The 19,330-nt window shown below is 39.9% G+C and overlaps 1 protein-coding gene across 3 annotated transcripts in view; it reads right to left on the bottom strand.

The window, feature by feature from the left end:
- REEP3 (receptor accessory protein 3) overlaps nucleotides 1-19,330 on the bottom strand; it is a 163,390-nt gene that overhangs the window by 77,663 nt on the left and 66,397 nt on the right. For all 3 annotated transcript variants that reach the window (XM_056529797.1, XM_056529798.1, XM_056529796.1), the window contains exon 2: nucleotides 14,478-14,550. In XM_056529797.1, the coding sequence (XP_056385772.1) occupies nucleotides 14,478-14,550 (73 nt within the window). The remainder of the gene's footprint in view (nucleotides 1-14,477; nucleotides 14,551-19,330) is intronic.

Raw genomic sequence — 19,330 nt, forward strand, 5'->3', positions numbered from 1 at the left:
GGAACCACTTTATTAAATCAAGAAAATAAAAAAAGTGGAGATGACGCGTTTCGGAAGGTGCCCTCCCTTCCTCAGATCAGTATCCTGATCTGAGGAAGGGAGGGCACCTCCCGAAACGCGTCATCTCCACTTTTTTTATTTTCTTGATTTAATAAAGTGGTTCCACTGTGAACCTTTTAAAATATACATCCAGTCCATCTCCTTCATTTCTAAGGAAGCCGCAGCGCCATCTCCAAAGGGGTTTTTTCCACAAACTTCTCCTCTTCCCCTATGTCAAGCATGAAAATATAAGGTAGATCTAAAACAAGGCACAAATGAAGTTACCTGGGTATGACAGCATTTGCTAAGAACCTCCATTCATTGAAATAACTACAACGTCATCAAGACGTTCACAAGGTTTGTGTTTTGCCATCTCTCTTGTATTCATGACAAGTTATGTGACCACATTCCTGGCCTGCGACACTCACAAGGTATGGAATTCATTGACTAAACCTCTAAAGGGGTATTACAGGAAAAACCTTTTATAAATATATATCTCAAATGACTACAGAAAGTGTAACAGATTTGTAAATTACTTCTATTAAATAAATCTTAGTCCTTCCAGTAGTTATCAGCTACCGAAGTTAAGTTGCTCTTTTCTTTCTGACAACAGTGCTCTCTGCTGACACCTCTTATTGTCTCAGGAACTGTCCAGAGTATGAGCAAATCCCCATAGCAAACCTCTAATGCTTCGGACAGTTCCTGAGACAAGCAGAGGCGTCAGCAGAGAGCACTGTTGTCAGAAAGAAAAGAACTTAACTTCAGCAACGGATAACTACTGGAAGGATTGGGATTTAATACAATAATTAATTTACAAATCTGTTTAACTTTCTGGAGCCAGTGGATATAAAAAAATGTTTTTTCCTGGAATACCCCTTTAACGTATCACTTTCTATGGTTTGTATGCACCTGTAAAATAGACAAAATATCTATTCACTGAATTAATGGTCCGAAAATAGTCTAACAGCTAGATCCATTTTTCAAGCATACACTTTGTCTGCGCCAGACTAAATACTGTTCAAGAAATGGACTGAAGGTATTCAATAGTAGATCATTTTTGGCCCAGTCAAGCCCATGGGCCTGCCAGGAACATTTGAGGTATACGTCGACAAACCTTTGTTGAAGAAATCGTACAGTGAATAGAACGAAATGTTTTTTGAGGGTTTTTTGAACATGCTTATGTTGCACGTTATCTTAAGATGAAAAGGTAAGGATGGACACATCTTGTATGCATATCTCTAACAATGTCTTCAAAGGAAGCTTTATAAATATGTTAGCAGTGATCTCCCCTAGTGATCGCTGCAGGCAGACAAAAGTTTTTTCCATTTTGTTATATGGCTACATGAACATTATACTCTTGCTGTTTACAGGGGAAACTCTAAACTACTTAGAACTCTGCTACGACTTAAAAATGGGTTTTGCTGATAAGACCATTTTTGCAAAAGCAGTAGCAGAAACTGCGGTGAGATTGACCTCTGAACTGGTCCCTCAGAAATTGACAATGATCCGCAGGAGTGACCGTTTTCAAATGACTGCAAAGTCATAGATTTACCATCAGTCCAAGATGCACTTTCACAGGAGACTGTAAGGCTGCGGCAACACATCGACTTGTGTGCACTGAAAGATCGCTGTATCACACTGTATCAGAAATGTGATGCATTGCTGCTAAAAGGGTCTAGGGTTTCAGCAAATCATCCAGGATACATTTCTGGTCATAGTTGTGGCCACTAGCAGGTCCCAAAGAGAGCCCCCACCACCACCAATTCCATTATCTGCAATGCTGCATGACTTAGGGAGTACAACATAGCGATTTTTGACCACACAACCAATATCATGTCCAAAATTGCCGTATAGCCCTAGCCCAGTTTCTATATAAACAACCAGTTACTCCTTTTGCTTTGCACAATTGAGCAAAATTGATCTGTTTGGATGCCATAATGCACACTAAAGGGGAGATTTATTAAATCCTGTACAGAGGAATAGCTGCTGAGTTGCCCATAGCAAGCAATAAGATTTCTATAGACAACTCAGCAACTTTTCCTCTGGACAGGTTTTGATAAATATCCCTCCATGTCTGGAGGAGAAATAGCACGGCACATCACCCTAAAAATACCATAACAACGGGGAAGTTTGGAGGTGGGAACATCGGGAACATCATGGTGTGGTGTAACAAACTTCACATAATTGGAGGAAGGATGAATGGAAAAAATTTACTGAGACATTCTTGACAAACATCTGCTGCCATCTACCAGGATAATGAAGATGAAACGAGGGTGGACATTTCAGCAAAACTATGATCCCATGATCCCAAACACACAGCCAAGAAAATGCTCAAATGGTTTCAAAGAAAGAAAATAAAGCTGCTTGAATGGCCCAGCTAGTCATCTGACTTCTATCCCAATGAAAATATATAGAAAGAACTGAAGATCAAGATTCATAGAAGAGGCCCACAGAACCTTCAAGATTGAAATACTGTTTGTGTGGAAGAATAGGTCAAAATCCAGAACAATGCATGCAATTAGTTTCTTCATACAGGAGGCATCTATTAGGGTATGTTCGTTCGCACAATTCTGCAAGTGGAAATTCCGTCTGGCGGCCACCGCCTAAACTACTTCAGCGGTAAGGCCACAGTGTCGGCTATGCAGTGCTCGCGGAATTCCGCACAAAGAATGAACATGTTCATTCTCTGTGCGGAACAATTTCCAAGTCGGAATTGTCCGCTGCTGAAATTCCTCAGTGTGAATGGGTCTGATGGTAATGTTCACTGCCCGGAATTCCTCTCGCGGGATTCCCCTCACGGAATTCTGCAGGAATTCTGCTGTGTGAACATAACCTTACACATAACTTAATTTCTGAGCGTATTTGTTTTGGTTTCTTTTTACATATGGATTACATGGGATGTTACCAACATCTGGTAAAAAATTCATGTCAATAGCACCTTTGGAAATATATTTTGTGAGAAAAATGATGATGTGTTCAATACTTATAACCCCCGATGTATTGGTACAGACTGTGGCTCCACTGCTCCTCATACACATCGGTGTCCAGTTACCAGGGAAATCAATGGCAGAAGAAGACATCATTAATGTAATAATAGAACATACAAATTCTCCAATTGCAATTATTTACTATTGCAAAAATCCTTCCAATTGCAGTAACAATGCTTACAACACATTCACTGTCAATTAAAGAGGTTGCATGATTAGGCAAAACATGGCTCCTTTCATTCAGAAACAGCGACGCATTCTAGGTCTGCGGTATGTGTACGGTATTCCAGCCCAGTCTCATTCAAGTGAATTCAAGTCTCATTCAATTGTTTCCTTAGTGACAGATTAAAACCCAGTCTGTTATTGCAGACCGAAAAAAAAATGTTTTCACGGACAAGTAGCGTCATGAAAAAACCCAATCCATGTTTTTTGTTTTTATTTTAGCTTGGATACAGCAGAGTAAGATTCTATATAAAGTATTTAGCAAGACCCTAACATTACAGAGATTAGCGCAATGATTGCATTGTGGTAATTGAGTCACAGCTGCACATATAAACTTCTCATATGGACAGCTGGAGACCTCATCAATCAGACCGACTGTCACAGATTCCTGACCTGGATTCTGAAACTATTTATATGTAAATGAAGTCTTTCTACTCAGCTTTCTGTATGTACTTTAAATGTCCCCGTTGTGTGCTCTCAAGTTATTTGTCTTCAGGAATGTGAGCCCTGGTGGCTTCCTATGTCCTCTGGAAGCTTTCAAGATGCAGGTTCTATGAATTATTTAACCAAACATCTATTCTGCTCAACATGTACACTTCTCCATTTTCCACCAAGGAACAAACTGAATCCTTGAAAGGAATGGGTAAAAGCAAGGAGAAATAAAACCATAGATTTGTTTAGCTTAATTCATGTAACAATAAGATTAGAAACTCATAAAATATATCAGTGCTGCTTTACCGTGTAAAAACCATGTACACCTTTGCAAAGGCAAAAACAATACATTAAAAAAAAAAATCAACTTTGCAGGTATTCTTGATTTCAATTCTCATACCATATTGTATGTACAGTTGCTGTGCAGGCGTATGGATTGAAACATAGAATGTTGGAACCATTTGGCCCATCTAGTCTGCCCAATATTCTGAATCCTATCAATAGTCCCTGGCCCTATCTTACATGAAGGATAGCCTTATACCTATCCCATACATACTTAAAGGAGATGTCCAGCGCAGACTTTTTCTATTCCATCCTGCCCGGGCTGCAAAAAAAGACAAAACAAACTTCCACTTAACTCCATATGTTCTCCCGGAGCTCTGCAACAGCTGATTGGTCAGCCGGGCTGTCTGCTTCCTACTTCCTTTAGCTCGATACGTCACACGGCGCTTCAGCCTATCACCGGCTGCAGCAATGTCCCGCCTCAGCCGGTGATAGGCTGAAGCGCCGTGTGACGTACCGGCCTAAAAGAAGTAGGAAGTAAACAGCCCGGCCGAACGATCAGCTGTAGCGGAGCTCCGGGAGAACATATGGAGGTAAGTGAAAGTTTGTTTTGTCTTTTTTTGCAGCCCGGGCAGGACGGAATAGAAAAAGTCTGCACCGGATATCTCCTTTAAACTCCTTCACTGTATTTGCAGCGACCACTACTCTCTCAGTAAAGTAATACTTCCTGATATTCCTTTTAAACCTTTGTCCTATTGTGGTAGTTTTTCTTCTTTTAAATATGCTCTCCTCCTTTACCGTGTTGATTCCCTTTATGTATTTAAAAGTCTCTATCATAGCCCCTCTGTCTCTTCTTTCTTCCAAGCTATACATGTTAAGGTCCTTTAACCTTTCCTGGTAAGTTTTATCCTGCAATCCATGTACTAGTTTAGATGCTCTTCTCTGAACTCTCTCTAGAATATCTTTATCCTTCTGGAGATACAGGCCGACATTTATCATTGTCCTTAGACTGTTTTTTTGTGTCTGGATGATAAATGCCGGCCACGGCCTCCAGTACTGCGCACAATACTCCAATTAAGGCCTCACCAGTGTTCTGTACAGTGGCATGAGCACTTCTCTCTTTCTACTGCTTATACCTCTCCCTATACATCCAAGTATTCTGCTAGTGTTTCCTGCTGCTCTATTACATTGTCTTCCTACCTTTAAAGGGGTTCTCCACCATAAGGTGATTTTAGTACGTACCTGCCAGGCAGTAATGGACATGCTTAGGAAGGATCTGCTCTTGTCTTGGGGCTAAATGGCTATGTTGTGAGATTACCATAATACTGTGGCTAGCTGTTTGTGAACTGGCATTTCCTGTTTGACTTTACTTTTTTTGACTACAAATCCCACAATTCCATTTTCCTCCCTCCCACACATCAGCCACCCCACCCATTGAAACTCCCATCTCTCTCCCACCAAACGATCACTCCACCCATTGAAGCAGACAGGCTCCCTGTTATCAGCTGACTAGTGAGTCAGGTCTCGGCCGCATTGCAAGCAGGGAAAAATATGAGACAACAGTCATTTTGTATGCTGGTAAAAATAAATATTGGGGTGAAAATCACAGAAGAATTGTGAGAAAACCGTCACACACAGGTACAGACACTATATTATGAACTACACTAACTTTACAGCCCCTGTAACATAGTCAAATAAAAAAAAATCCTGGAATACCCCTTTAAGTTTTCTGAAATAATTACTCCTTAATAGATACTGAGGTCAGGACTGTGTCAAATATTCTATATTCTGCGTAAATCCTGCAGTTATGTTTCACTCCTCTCTATCCAGGGAAGTTCATCATAAATAGGTAGGGAAACAGGAAAGATCCCCCTTTAGGAGAAGTCCCATAAAGTGTTTATTTCAGCTACGTAGAGATAAAAAGGTGTTTTTATCCATTACCACTTGCTGTGACATGCTTTTTATCTCTACGGAACTGAAATAAAGACTTTATACTTTTAACACTCTGGATGTGCTGGATATTTTCCTCATGGGACTTCTCCTGGAGGTGGATCTTTCCTGTTTCTCCGCACTGTACCACGGCTATGGCTATTTCCATGCACCCAGAGTCTGCAGCTTGAGAACAAAGACTTCCACATCGGAACGGTGAGCTGTCTTGTGCTTCCTTTTTCTACTTACAGTCATGGCCGTAAATGTTGGCACCCCTGACATTTTTCAAGAAAATTCTGTATTTCTCAAAGAAAAGGATTGCAGTAACACATGTTTTGCTATACACATGTTTATTCCCTTTGTGTGTATTGGAACTAAACCAAAAAAGGGAGGAAAAAAAGCTAATTGGACATAATGTCACACCAAACTCCAAAAATGGGCTGGACAAAATTATTGGCACCCTTAACTTAATATTTGGTTTCAAACCCTTTGGAAAAAATTACTGAAATCGGTCGCTTACTATTATTATCAATAAGCTTCTTCCACCTCTCAGCCGGAATGTTGGACCACTCTTCCTTTACAAACTGCTCCAGGTCTCTCTTATTGGAAGGGCGCCTTTTCCCAACAGCAATTTTAAGATCTATCCACAGGTGTTCAATAGGATTTAGATATGGAATCATTGCTGGCCACTTCACAACTCTTCAGCACTTTGTTGCCATCTATTTCTGGGTGATTTTTGACGTATGCTTGGGGTCATTGTCCTGCTGGAAGACCCAAGATCTCGGACGCAAACCAAGCTTTCTGACACTGGGATGTACAGTGTGACCCAAAATCAATTGGTAATCCTCAGATTTCATGATGCACACATTCAAGGCACCCAGTGCCAGAGGCAGCAAAACACCCCCAAAACATCATTGAACCTCCACCATATTTCACTGTATTGTACTGTGCTCTTTTCTTTGTAGGCCTCATTCCTTTTTCGGTAAACGGTAGAATTATGTGCTTTACCGAAAAGCTCTATCTTGGTCTCATCTGTTCACAAGATGTTTTCTCAGAAGGATTTTGGCTTACTCAAGTTCATTTTGGCAAAATCTATACTTGCTTTTTTATGTATTTGTGTCAGCAGTGGGGTCCTCCTGGGTCTCCTGCCATAGCGTTTCATTTAATTTAAATGTGGACAGATATTCAAGCTGTCCTGCAGGCTCAGGGAGCATTAGTGTCAGCGCGAACTATCTTTGGAACTTGTTTGGGGCTGCTTATCCACCATCCGGACTACCCTGCGTTGACACCTTTCATCAATTTTTCTCTTCTGTCCACTCCCAGGGAGATGAGCTACAGTGCCATGGGTTGCAAACTTCTTGATAATGTTGCACACTGTGGACAAAGGCAAATCTAGATCTCTGGAAATGGACTTGTAACCTTTAAATTGTTGATATTTTCCACAATTTTGGTTCTTAAGTCCTCAGACAATTCTCTTCTCTTTCTGTTGTCCATGCTTAGTGTGGCACATACAGAGACACAATGCAAAGACTAAGTGAACTTCTCCCCTTTTTATCTGCTTTCAGGTGTGATTTTTATATTGCCACACACCTATTACTTGCCCCAGGTGAGTTTAAAGGAGTATCACATGCTTGAAACAATCTTATTTATTCACAATTTTGAAAGGGCGCCAATAATTTTTTCCAGCCCATTTTTGGAGTTTGGTGTGACATTATGTCCAATTTGCTTTTTTTCCCTCCCTTTTTTGGTTTAGTTCCAATACACACAAAGAATAAACATGTGTATAGCAAAACATGTGTTACTGCAATCCTTTTCTGTGAGAAATACTTAATTTTCTTGAAAAATTTCAAGGGTGCCAACATTTGCGGCCATAACAGTATATATTGTACTAAGAGGATTCATGAACTTGGATTCTATAGCAGATATAATATGATTGCGACTATATATAAATTAGGAGCCACTTACAATGAGGACATATTCATTTTTGGATATATTAACAAATCTCAGTAGAGGAAGTTTGGACTTGTTTTTTTATCTAATAAACTGGATTTATGTTTGTTTATTAACAAGTGATTCATCCCCCTTTACATCTACAAGTTGGTCTATGTAGTGTATGTGCCAACAGCCACCAGAGAGTGAATATTGTTGGTCCCCCACTAGGCCCAGCGTTAATTTTATCAGGATAGTGGCTCCTTTTTAGTTGATTGATGTGATTCTTACACTTTTGTGTATTTAAATGTTTCTAACAAAAAACCTTTAAACATGTCTCAGAGACGTGTCAAAAGTTTTGATCGCCAAGGGTTTCAGTGCTAAGAATCCCCCATTGATCAGGAGAGCGGCACCAGTGGCCCCTTTATAAAGTGTAAGGGAATGTCAAAAGAGGTTTAAAAGAGATAGCTGCAAGCTGTGGAGTGAAGCCTGCTGCTGCATACTTCTCCCAGTACGTTCTCCTGATCGGTAGGGGTCTCAGCACTGCAACACTATCAAGCACTTTGTCAAGCTTTTTTCTTAATGCTAGGTACACTTTAAGGTATTATTGGTTGCATGTTTTGAAAATCCATAGGAGTTTTGGCAACTTCTGAAAATATTCAGGGAAATTATAAGCAATATACAATTTTAAAAGATCGCAGAATAGTCAGATGTCCAGAATAAAGATTAACAGCTTTGTTTATTCGTAACACCAAACAAGCAACATTTATTTCAGACCTCCAATTATGCTGTGATCCTTTTAAAGGGGTACTCCGGTGAAAACCTTTTTTCTTTTAAATCAACTGGTGGCAGAAAGTTAAACATATTTGTAAATTACTTCTATTAAAAAAATCTTAATCCTTCCAGTACTTATTAGCTGCTGAATGCTACAGAGGAAATTCCTTTATTTTTGGAACACTGATGACATCACGAGCACAGTGCTCTCTGCTGACATCTCTGTCCATTTTAGCAACCATGCATAGCAGATGTATGCTAAGGGCAGCATGGTGGCTCAGTGGTTAGCACTGCTGCCTTGCAGTGCTGGGGACTTGGGTTAAAATCCCACTACGGACAACAATAAATAAATAAAGCGTTATTATTATTATAATAACGTCAGCAGAGAGAACTGTGCTCGTGATGTCATCAGAGAGCATTCCAAAAAGAAAAGAATTTCCTCTGTAGTATTCAGCAGCTAATAAGTACAGGAAGGATTAAGATTTTTTAATAGAAGTAATTTACAAATATGTTTAACTTTCTGCCACCAGTTGATTTAAAAGAAAAAAGGTTTTCAACGGAGTACCCCTTTAACATTGAATAGTGGCTGAATCTAGACCAGAGATCCCTCACCCAGTCCTCTTAGCCCACCAACAGTCCAGGATTAGATTTTTGGTGAACTAAGCTGGAGGCTAGGTTAAGGGGAACTGGGTTGGAGACCACTGATCTAGATTGGCAGTGTTGTTAACCGCAAGCATTTTTGGGGGGTCTTGGTGCTGGTCTCTATTATCATAAAATCTGGAGAAATTATAAGAATATGTTCCCAAAGATTTTCTTGCAGCGCATTTTGGTATGGAAAATCCCCAATGAATTATACTACTGGCAACGTTAATATTAACGAGATATTAAGTAAAAATCCACACAAAATCTCTGTGAAGATTGACCTATAGGACAGACTTTAAATCCATAGTATGTCAATTTCTGTTGTGAAACCACTGTAGATTTGCATTTGATTTTTTTTGTTTATTCGATGGGGAAATCAAAATATGCGGCAAATGTGCAATTGAATGTATTGTTGCACAGTTTGCTCTGGATTATCGGTGCATCCACAGCAAAATCCTCAATTGTAGCTTTTAAACATTGGAGTCTTTTTTCATTTCTTACACTAAAATCCACAATTGCAGGACAATCCACAACAATAAATTAGCACTACCATTGCTGCTATGGATTCCATACGCTATTGTTTTTGCAGTGCGTGACTAAGGTTTGGTAAAATGTCATCCACATTGCTGCCATTGTAATCTGCTAAAAATAGTCAGCACCCAAATCTGTTTCAGAAATCCTATGGCTCATATTCCCGTGTTATTAAAGTCTGGGTGAGTTTTACTAAAGACAAGTAAGCAAGTATTTCCGGGATAACGGCTTCTTGAAGCTATATTAGGATTCATCATCCTTGCAAACAGGGCTAAAAAGATTTGACAGAAAGTTTTCCATGTTTTTACCACCACGATAATTAAACAAATTAGGGTTTAAAATTTCAACTTTGCATCTGGCAGTCTGCCAAGGTGTGCTCATATGTATCTGCAGAGCTAAGACAGCATGAGACGGCATCTCTCACCGGACACATGGAAAACCAGGCAGCACGGGAAACAGACCCAGTCCTGACAATAGAAAAACAAATCCCGGCCCTGAGTAACCGATTCCTGTTTTCTGATTGACAGATGTGGGAAATTCTTTTTTTAATGTACTGGCTGCTGCGTACTGTGGGACCTGGTGTTTAGTAAAATATTCATGACTCAATCACATTTAGATAGCGCTGAGTATTATTGATGAAGTTGAAAAGTGCACCACTTTTGCATAAAACTACAACTAATTTTTTTGTTTTTGTTTTTTTGCTGTATTTGTTGGTTTCGTTAAAAACGTACGTAATGGAAAATCAAATTTACCCATTTATTAACATTTACAAAATGTAATGTGAATTCAACCTTAGAACATTCCAATTCACCTTTTTAATCTTCCAAATTACTCAACTAAACAAAAAACACATTAGCCCTGATTTACTATTGAAAACCCAACCTGTTTTGCTGGGTTGTGCGCCAGATTCTGAAAAAACCCGATCAACTCTCCATTTTACTGAGAAAACTCCAACAAAGGGCTTTGGCCATCGGGGGAAAAGGGGGAATGGTCCCCGAAAACGGAATGTGTCCCTGACATTTTCGAAAAATCCCAACATATTTACTTAAGCTTCCACAAAAAAAAGTGTGGTGGATTTGAGCTGAGGAAAATCCTACAGCTTAGAGCATGTGTTAAAAAAGCAAAACACAGGGAAAAGTGCAAAATGGAGAGAAACCTTAGTAAATACTGTGGAAAAATATCTGTTGGGGAAAAAACCCACAAAGAAAACTACACTCCACTCTTAGTAAATCAGAGCCATTATCCAATGAAAATAAAGGGAAGAGTAAAATAATACCTGAATTGATGTTTTTAGGGTCACACAGGACAGGTCCACTAGGAATTCCCAGTAGAAAATCGGCCACTAATTGTGCTTATTCGCTACTGTGGATACAATTGTCAATATGTAGTTATAGAAAGAAAGAAAAACTAACAACAAACCCCATCTGGTTTTGTCCATAGCAACCAATCACAGCACAGCTTTTAAACCGCAACAAGCTCAAAAGGAAAGTTGAGCTGTGATTGGTTGTTAAGGGAAAGTAAGGTAGTTTTGCGGTTAGTCAGTTTTTATTTCTTCCAAAAATCTGCACCAATGGTTTTCTAAAGGAAACCCGCAGTACACCCATCCTATGTGAAAGCATCCCCAGAGCAACCAGAATAAAGAATAAAATATAAAGTAAATGCAAAGGCATTTCTACTCTCTAAGCACCAAGATAAGGCATAACAGGGTGAGTAGGAACAACATAATAAACAACACAAAAACCACAAACATTTCCCCCTACAACTGCGATAAACAACAAAACTCGCCAACCTCATGTTTGTCAAGTCTTGTGAATCCTACAGCAGTTTTTCTTCAGACCCAACAAATGTTCTGCCAAAAATTCTGAGACACGTCGGGATACGGGAAGCAAATCTGATCTAAAATTATGACTCTGAGGCCCGAAAGGGAGTTTTGCTGAATTATTATTGGCAAGAACTTTTCTTCTTGTATGCATGTTATTGCTGCCACAAGATTCACATGTGAGAACAAGACCATCTGGCTTTCTTATCCTTGGGAATTCCGTATGCTCATTTATTTAGAATAATCATAAGTCAGGAAACCTCCATGTTAAACTGTTAAGCATTAACCATTCACATATTGAACTATCCAGACAAAAAATACTAAAATATAGTATATGATATGATAGAATCGAAACTATCACACATGGTTTATCCAACACTACTGTATGCAAGATCGGGCAATGATGGAAATATTCCAAGTACAGTATTCTGTATTTTTTGTCTACAATAACACATTGCACGTACAACAGATCCTTAAGCCCTGCAGGAGCTTTTACATATATATTGTTTTCCACAGAATCAGTAGGCAATTGTGGTTATGTAGTTATTTCACATGGATGCACCCAAAGCAGTATTGCCTCTAGAATCCAAGAACTAAGCACATAAGGAGTTAAGGGGAATCATAAATTTAGTAGCAAATAAAATCTGAGATGCCACAAGTTAGAAAAGTAGCAGCATTAAGAACACAGCGCTAATAACACAGCCTAATGGCTCTCATACACTACAATTCACCAAATGACTGCACCCATAAAGCCGGGAAAGCTCCGTTTTAAGATGGCCTCACACACAGCTGCCTCTGTTCCAGCTGCTTGGTTTTAACATACGGAAATCAATGTAGGTGGCCAACAAGGAGGATATGTGAGCCCAGGGTCTGCACTAAGTGGCCAAATTTGCACAACTTATTACAGTAGTTGACAGAATTACATGTTTCATTTTGAACAGAATTCTCCTTGTAACGCAATTCTACCCATCCATGCATGTGAATGGGTTTATTTTATTACTCATGCATACACTACGAAAACATAACTGCTAAAAAGCTGCACTGAATTTCAGTGGTGCCGGATATCGTGCAAATCTATATTTTTAAATAGAAAATGAGAATTACTGAGCTTCACTGAAAATTCACCATGGCTTTAACAGTAGAGACCATCTCTTTTTGAGATCTAGATAGCATTTGTGGGATTTTTTAAAGATCTATATAACAATGAATGTGGATAAGGAGATGAACGATGGCACCACCTAATAGCATAGGGTCAGATGTATGATGTGTGAGCCTGTAGCAATATAGTAGTCATCCGGACCAATGATACTGAGTCGAATACGGAGGTGCTAGGACGTATACAAAAAGATGTATGAGTAACGGTTCAGTAAGAAGAAACAAAGAAAGCATCCGCACTCACCGCTAGTAAACTCTAAATTCCTCCACGGGACTTAACCGGGGACGCCGGGTAGCAGAAGCTGTGCGCTCAGAGGCGAACAACTGGTGGTTTTCGCGCAGTAAAGCACTTCTTCCGGCCTTAGGCCGGAAGAAGTGCTTTACTGCGCGAAAACCACTGGTCGTTCACCTCTGAGCGCACAGCTTCTGCTACCCGGCGTGCCCGGTTAAGTCTCATGGAGGAATTTAGAGTCTACTAGCAGTGAGTGCAGATGCTTTGTTTTTTCTTACTGAACAGATCAATATAACAGACAATAAACATAAGAGATGTCTGCAGATGACTACACACCCCAGCTCTCCCAGTATAACACCTACTGTATGCGATTCTACTGAGAGATGGGAAAGTAGTGGTGTGCCAAGCCACTGATCTACCAAGAAACAAAGGACAAGACAGTCAAAACCTCTAGATCCTGGCAGGAGATAAGGTCACCATAGACATTGAATAGCTCTAGGCTACACAACACCATTACGTTTTGTGTAAATCATTGCACTTGCTAAGAGCGACACACGTGAAGCTTATTACTTTGGTTCTCCTCTCAGGTCAAAATATATGCACACACGCACTTGAGACCCTGGGTATCACTCCATTTCCTAATAGTCATTTGGATGTCACATTATACATTTCCCTTGACTATTACTATTGTTTACTATGCTTTATCTATTTGTACTGCAGTGGGACAAATTTATCCATGATGGACACCTGTATTTGCTTGTAACAGCTGTAGTATGATCTAATAAAAGTGTTTGTTTAGATTTCTAACTATTATGGGTGTGCATATTTATTCATTATTTTTTATGGTTTATTTATCAATGCTTTATCTTTCTACTTCCTTCACTCCTTGTTTAAGACATGGGTAGCACCCCTCTCAATTCTGTCAGAGCCTGTTTTTTTTGTTTTTGTTGGCTAAACTTACATGGTGGGGATTTGCCCCTGGTAAGCTTGCCCTAAGTATTTTAATCACACATACAATACAACTTTAATTGTTCCTAACGGGAAAGATTTGCATACAACAGTGTCTGACTGCCACTTCATTAACGTTGTTGCATATCCTAGTCTAATTGCTAATTTGTTCCTTAATATAAGAAAAAGAATAATAAATCTCTGACTGGAATTTGAAGATTCTTGTAGTTCAGACCAGGATTTAAAAATGTATTCTAGAAGTTTCCCTATTCCCATTGTACAGCTCTAACACTCAGTTTTTTTTCCTTTTCATAGATCCAGCCCATTGTGTCTGAAAAACACAGACACAATGACTAAACCAACAAGCCAGCAGTGCTACGAGAACAGGTTCTATAAAATTATACAGCTGCAGACTATCGCCTCCCTTAAAAGTGAGAACTTCTGTACAATGGCATAAATAACACAAACTCTGTAAAAACCTGCACAGCACAGATATGGAGTATACCTGGAGCGTAACAAGCCTTAGATATTCTGAATTTCATAATGTGCTACTTACATATTCTTTCACATTCTTCGTCTTCACAGCCTTGTAGGAATTGTAAGCTGGATACAGAATACCAAACACCAGCCTGAAAAAGGAGGAAAACAGAGGGTTACACTTCCACTAAGAGAGGAGCAGACATGATGATATGCTGTGCCTTCTGACAGAGTATGATGGAACATAGGATATTAGCGTTAGGCTATGTTTACACAGTGTACAATTTAGAAGTAGGGCTGGGCGGTATGGTCAAATATGTGTATCGCGGTATTTTTGTAACTTATGGCGGTTCCACGGTATATAACTGTATTCCCCCCCCCCCCAAATTTTTTTTAAAATTATTAGCCCAGCGCTGCACTGTCCCCATCGGGGTAAATACTCATATATCACCCGCAAGCGCTGCCCTCCTCGTCCTCCTGTTTGTTGCGGGCCGCCGGCGCTGACACTCTATACTGTCTGCTGTATCCCTATGCCCGGGCTTCAAAAGGTAAACAAAAATAAACTTTAATGCATGTTCCGACGTCGGCCTTATGCTGGGGACGTGAACGTCGGACAGCCGTCAGCCTATCACCGGCCGCAGCGATGTTCCGCCTCGGCCGGTGATAGGCTGAGCCCAATGTCATGTAAGAAGCCGGCTTCTTACATGACAGTGGGCTCAACCTATCACCGGCCGAGGCGGAACATCACTGCGGCCGGTGATAGGCTGACGGCTTTCTGCTGTTTCATTCCCTAGGAAGCTGGTCCGGACCGACGGGGAAGGTGAGTTAAAGTTTATTTTGTTTACCTTTTGCAGCCCGGGCATAGGAATACAGTTTAGAGCAGTGGTCTTCAACCTGCAGACCTCCAGATGTTGCAAAACTACAACTCTCAACATGCCTGCAGGCGGCCGCAACAAACAGGAGGACGAGGAGGGCAGTGCTTGCGGGTGACATATGTGAGTATTTACCCAGATGGGGACAGCGCAGCGCTGGGCTAATAATTAATTGGGGGGGGGGGCAGAACAGCACTTGCAGGTCACATATGATTAGTTCCCCAATGTGGGGACAGCGCAGCGCTTAGCTGACAATTCATTCATTCCCGAGGGGGAGGGGCCAAACCGGTATTGCGGTATGGGTTAAAATTAATATCGTACAGCACAAAAAATGTCGGTATTCGGTATAAACCGGTATACCGCCCAGCCCTATTTAGAAGAATATTTTATTTTACACATACTAAACAAAGTCACAATGTTCCAAAGAGCACTCTTTGCGTACACCAACAAAATCCTCTGGAGTGAGGTAGATATACTGTATGGCTATATAGCAGAGTGTATATAGTGAAGTGTATATACTAGACCGCTTCACCTCAGAGACCACTTTCATACACAAGATTTATAGAACTTTCTGGTATCCATACATCAGGCATTTATGTTGCCCATAGCAACTAGATTTTAGCTTTCCTTTTCTAAACTGCGCTAAAAGAGATAAAACACATAGGCGATTTTATGATGTTTTATGATGATGATTTTATGATGTTTGCATATTTTGCCTGTGTAAATACAGATTACTGTTTAAGCACCTGTGGCCCCAGTGATTCCACTTCTTGGGGCCCAAATTGATGCATGGAATACTGTAATAATACTAAGTAAATGAATTTTGACATATTTTAAAGAGAATATTGCTATTTCCCCCATTACCCACTAAGATCGATCTACCGGCGTCTGGAAACAGGGGAAAACAGAAACACAACCACAACCATACCGAGTCACTAACACTCCCGCCAGACCAGGAAGGAAGGAAGGAAATGGTTGTAATCTGAAATCATAAAACTTTTTCTTTTTTATTCACTGTCTACATCACATTTCCCCACATTACAGCCTCCACATGAAACAAGAAAATGTTCTAGAAAAAAAATATTGCTTGCAGACAATAAGAGTCACGGATCTGATATACCAACTGGAACAAAGAAACTTTTTTTTTTCTTTTTTTAATATAATCTGGAAGCGGGTTTCAGCTGAATCTAATTTATTACGTTCCGCACTGTGAGATTTATGGCTAGTCTTGCTTGGCCATGTCTGCCAGTAAAATGCCCTGCTTTCAGCTTCCCGGCTGCACACAGCAATTAATGTAGCGTTCTTCCACTGCAGCCTAACCTTAAAAAACCTTGACAGCGTGTTCTTAAGAAAAAAAGCGTGGTGGGGGAGGGGGGGGGGAATTCACTCCTGGAGTGTGACTTTTATAAATTACCAGGAGGGTTACATATAATTAGGACAATTCTATATGCAAACAACCCACAACAAAACACAAACAACCTGTATTCAGATGACAGCTTTATGTTTTTTTGCTTTTTTTTTTATAAATAATACAAGTATTGATGGTGGCTAGTCTGGGGGTAGGCTGTATGCATGCTGAATCGCCTTCATCAGGAAAAGAAAGAAAGAAAGATTAAAGGGGTATTCCAGGCAAAAACATTGTATCCCCTATCCAAAGGATAGGGGATAAGATGTCTGATCGCGGAGGGCCCGCTGCTGGGACCCGCGCTCTCCCTGCAGCACCTGCATTCTATGCAGGGACTGCGTCTCTAGTTTCGGAAACCTCCGGGTTTCCGGGACCAGGGACATGACGTCACGCCACCCCCCCTCCATTCATGTCTATGGGAGGGGGCGTGAATAACGACACGCCCCCTCCCATAGACATGAATGGAGGGGGAGTGGCGTCACATCCCCAGTCCCGGAAACCCAGAGGTTTCTGAAACTAGAGATGCAGTCCCTGCATAGAATTGATTAGGGGATAAAATGTTTTTTCCCGGAATACCCCTTTAAGTAGATTTGAAAATATCATCTGAGGACACATACAATCCTATATTTATTCTGTTGCAACATGACCAATCTAATTCTACAACCATACCCTTTTCTAGGATTAGAGATTATTAAAGATACAGTTTATCAAAATTAGAATAGGATTAGAGTTTACCAAGTGCTGCAGCCCATGAAGGGAAGGGAGTTAAAGGGTACCTCTCATCAAAAAAACTTTTGATATATTATAGATTAATGTATGCAGAATAACTTTACAATTGCATGTTATTAAAAAATATGCTTCTTTCTATTTAATTTTCCACTTTGAAGAAATGACCACTAGGGGTCTCCCTACCAGTCCTGGCAGCAAGCATTTCAGACTCATGCTGGAGTCCTAAACACTACGAGCTGCCAGTCTGCTTTGTTCACAAAGGAGAACAATCAGAGCTGCCAGCCTGCTTTGTTCACAGCCTGTTTGGCTGTGAACAAAGCAGGCTGGCAGCTCTGAGTGTTTAGGACTCCAGCATGAGTCAGAAATGTTTGCTGACAGGACTGATCGGGAAAAATACAAAAGAAAGAAGCATATTTTTCATTAACATGCTACTGGAAAGTTATTCAACATTCATTAATCTAAAATATATCAAAAGTTTATTTGATGAGAGGTACCCTTTAACATGTACAGTGACAACTATTAATCTGGGAATAGAAAAACACAGCTTATTTCTTCCAAAAACAGCACCATACTTGTCCTCAGGTTATGTGTGGTATTACAACTTGGCTTCCTTCATTTCAATGGAAGTGAACTGCAATGCCACACACAACCTGAGGACTGGTATGGCAGTTTTTTTTTTTTTTTTTTGAAGATACTATCTCTATTTTTCTAATTTTGGATAATCCCTCTAAAACATATTTAGAATTAAAACCTTATTACTACTATTTAAAAATCTTAATCCTTCCAGTACTTATCATCTGCTGTATACTACAGAGGAAGTTCTTTTCTTTTAGAATTTCTTTCCAGTCTGACCACAGTGCTCTCTGCTGACACCTCTGTCCATGTCAGGAACTGTCCAAAATAGGAGCAAATCCCCATAGCAAACCTATCCTGCTCTGGACCGTTCCTGACATGGACAGAGGTGTCAGCAGAGAGCACTGTGGTCAGACTGGAAAGAAATTCAAAAAGAAAATAACTTCCTCTGTAGTATACAGCAGCTGATAAGTACTGGAAGGATTAAGATTTTTTAATAGAAGTAATTTACAAATATCTGTTAAACTTTCTGGCACCAGTGTGATTAAAAAAAAATAAAAAAATAAAAAAAAAGTTTTTCACTGGAGTACCCCTTTAACAGTAGAGACCATCTTTTTTTAGATCTAGATAGCATTTTTAAAATGGGATTTTCATAAGATCTATTAAACGAAAAATAGACATAAGAGATGTTTGCAGATGACTACACAACCCAGCTCTCCTTAGATAGTTGTAGCTAAGGAATTAAAAAATAAATAAATAAACAATAAATAAATAAATAAATAAAAAAACATCCAATGCTTTTCCTTTTATAGCGGATTATATTTGCGTGCCTGACAAGGGTTTGGGAATCTGATGACATATGGAGGCTTATGGAGATTTTACTCTGATAGGATTCTGCATAATATTGAGGCATGCTCCATCAGATGTTGTATATACAGAGGTATTCTCCCCTAGAATCTTGCCTCTAGGTGAGAGTCTATCTGTTCCATGGAGTCCGACGGAGCCGGTATGATGTAGAGACCTAAAGTCTGTTTGGTACTCAGTCCTATCACATCAACTCGCCAGTCACATCTCCATTAATACAGACCACTCTGATCCAGTATTTTATATACAGTACATTTTGTCTGCCCTTTTTATTGCAAATCGCTTCCATAGAATATTAATGCTGTAAGCAACAAAAATCCCATCAGCCCGAACCGCTGTATTTAAAGCATCATTCTAAAACCTCCTATAAACATCCACATTACAATGCAATTAAATCACAACTTGTTTATCACAAGGCTTTCATTTTATGTTCCCTTTTCAGACAAAACTGCTCACACCAGCAAAACAAAACCACAAGCCAAACAAAAG

The sequence above is a fragment of the Hyla sarda genome, chromosome 7 (genome assembly GCF_029499605.1).
Source record: "Hyla sarda isolate aHylSar1 chromosome 7, aHylSar1.hap1, whole genome shotgun sequence".
Lineage (NCBI taxonomy): Eukaryota > Metazoa > Chordata > Amphibia > Anura > Hylidae > Hyla > Hyla sarda.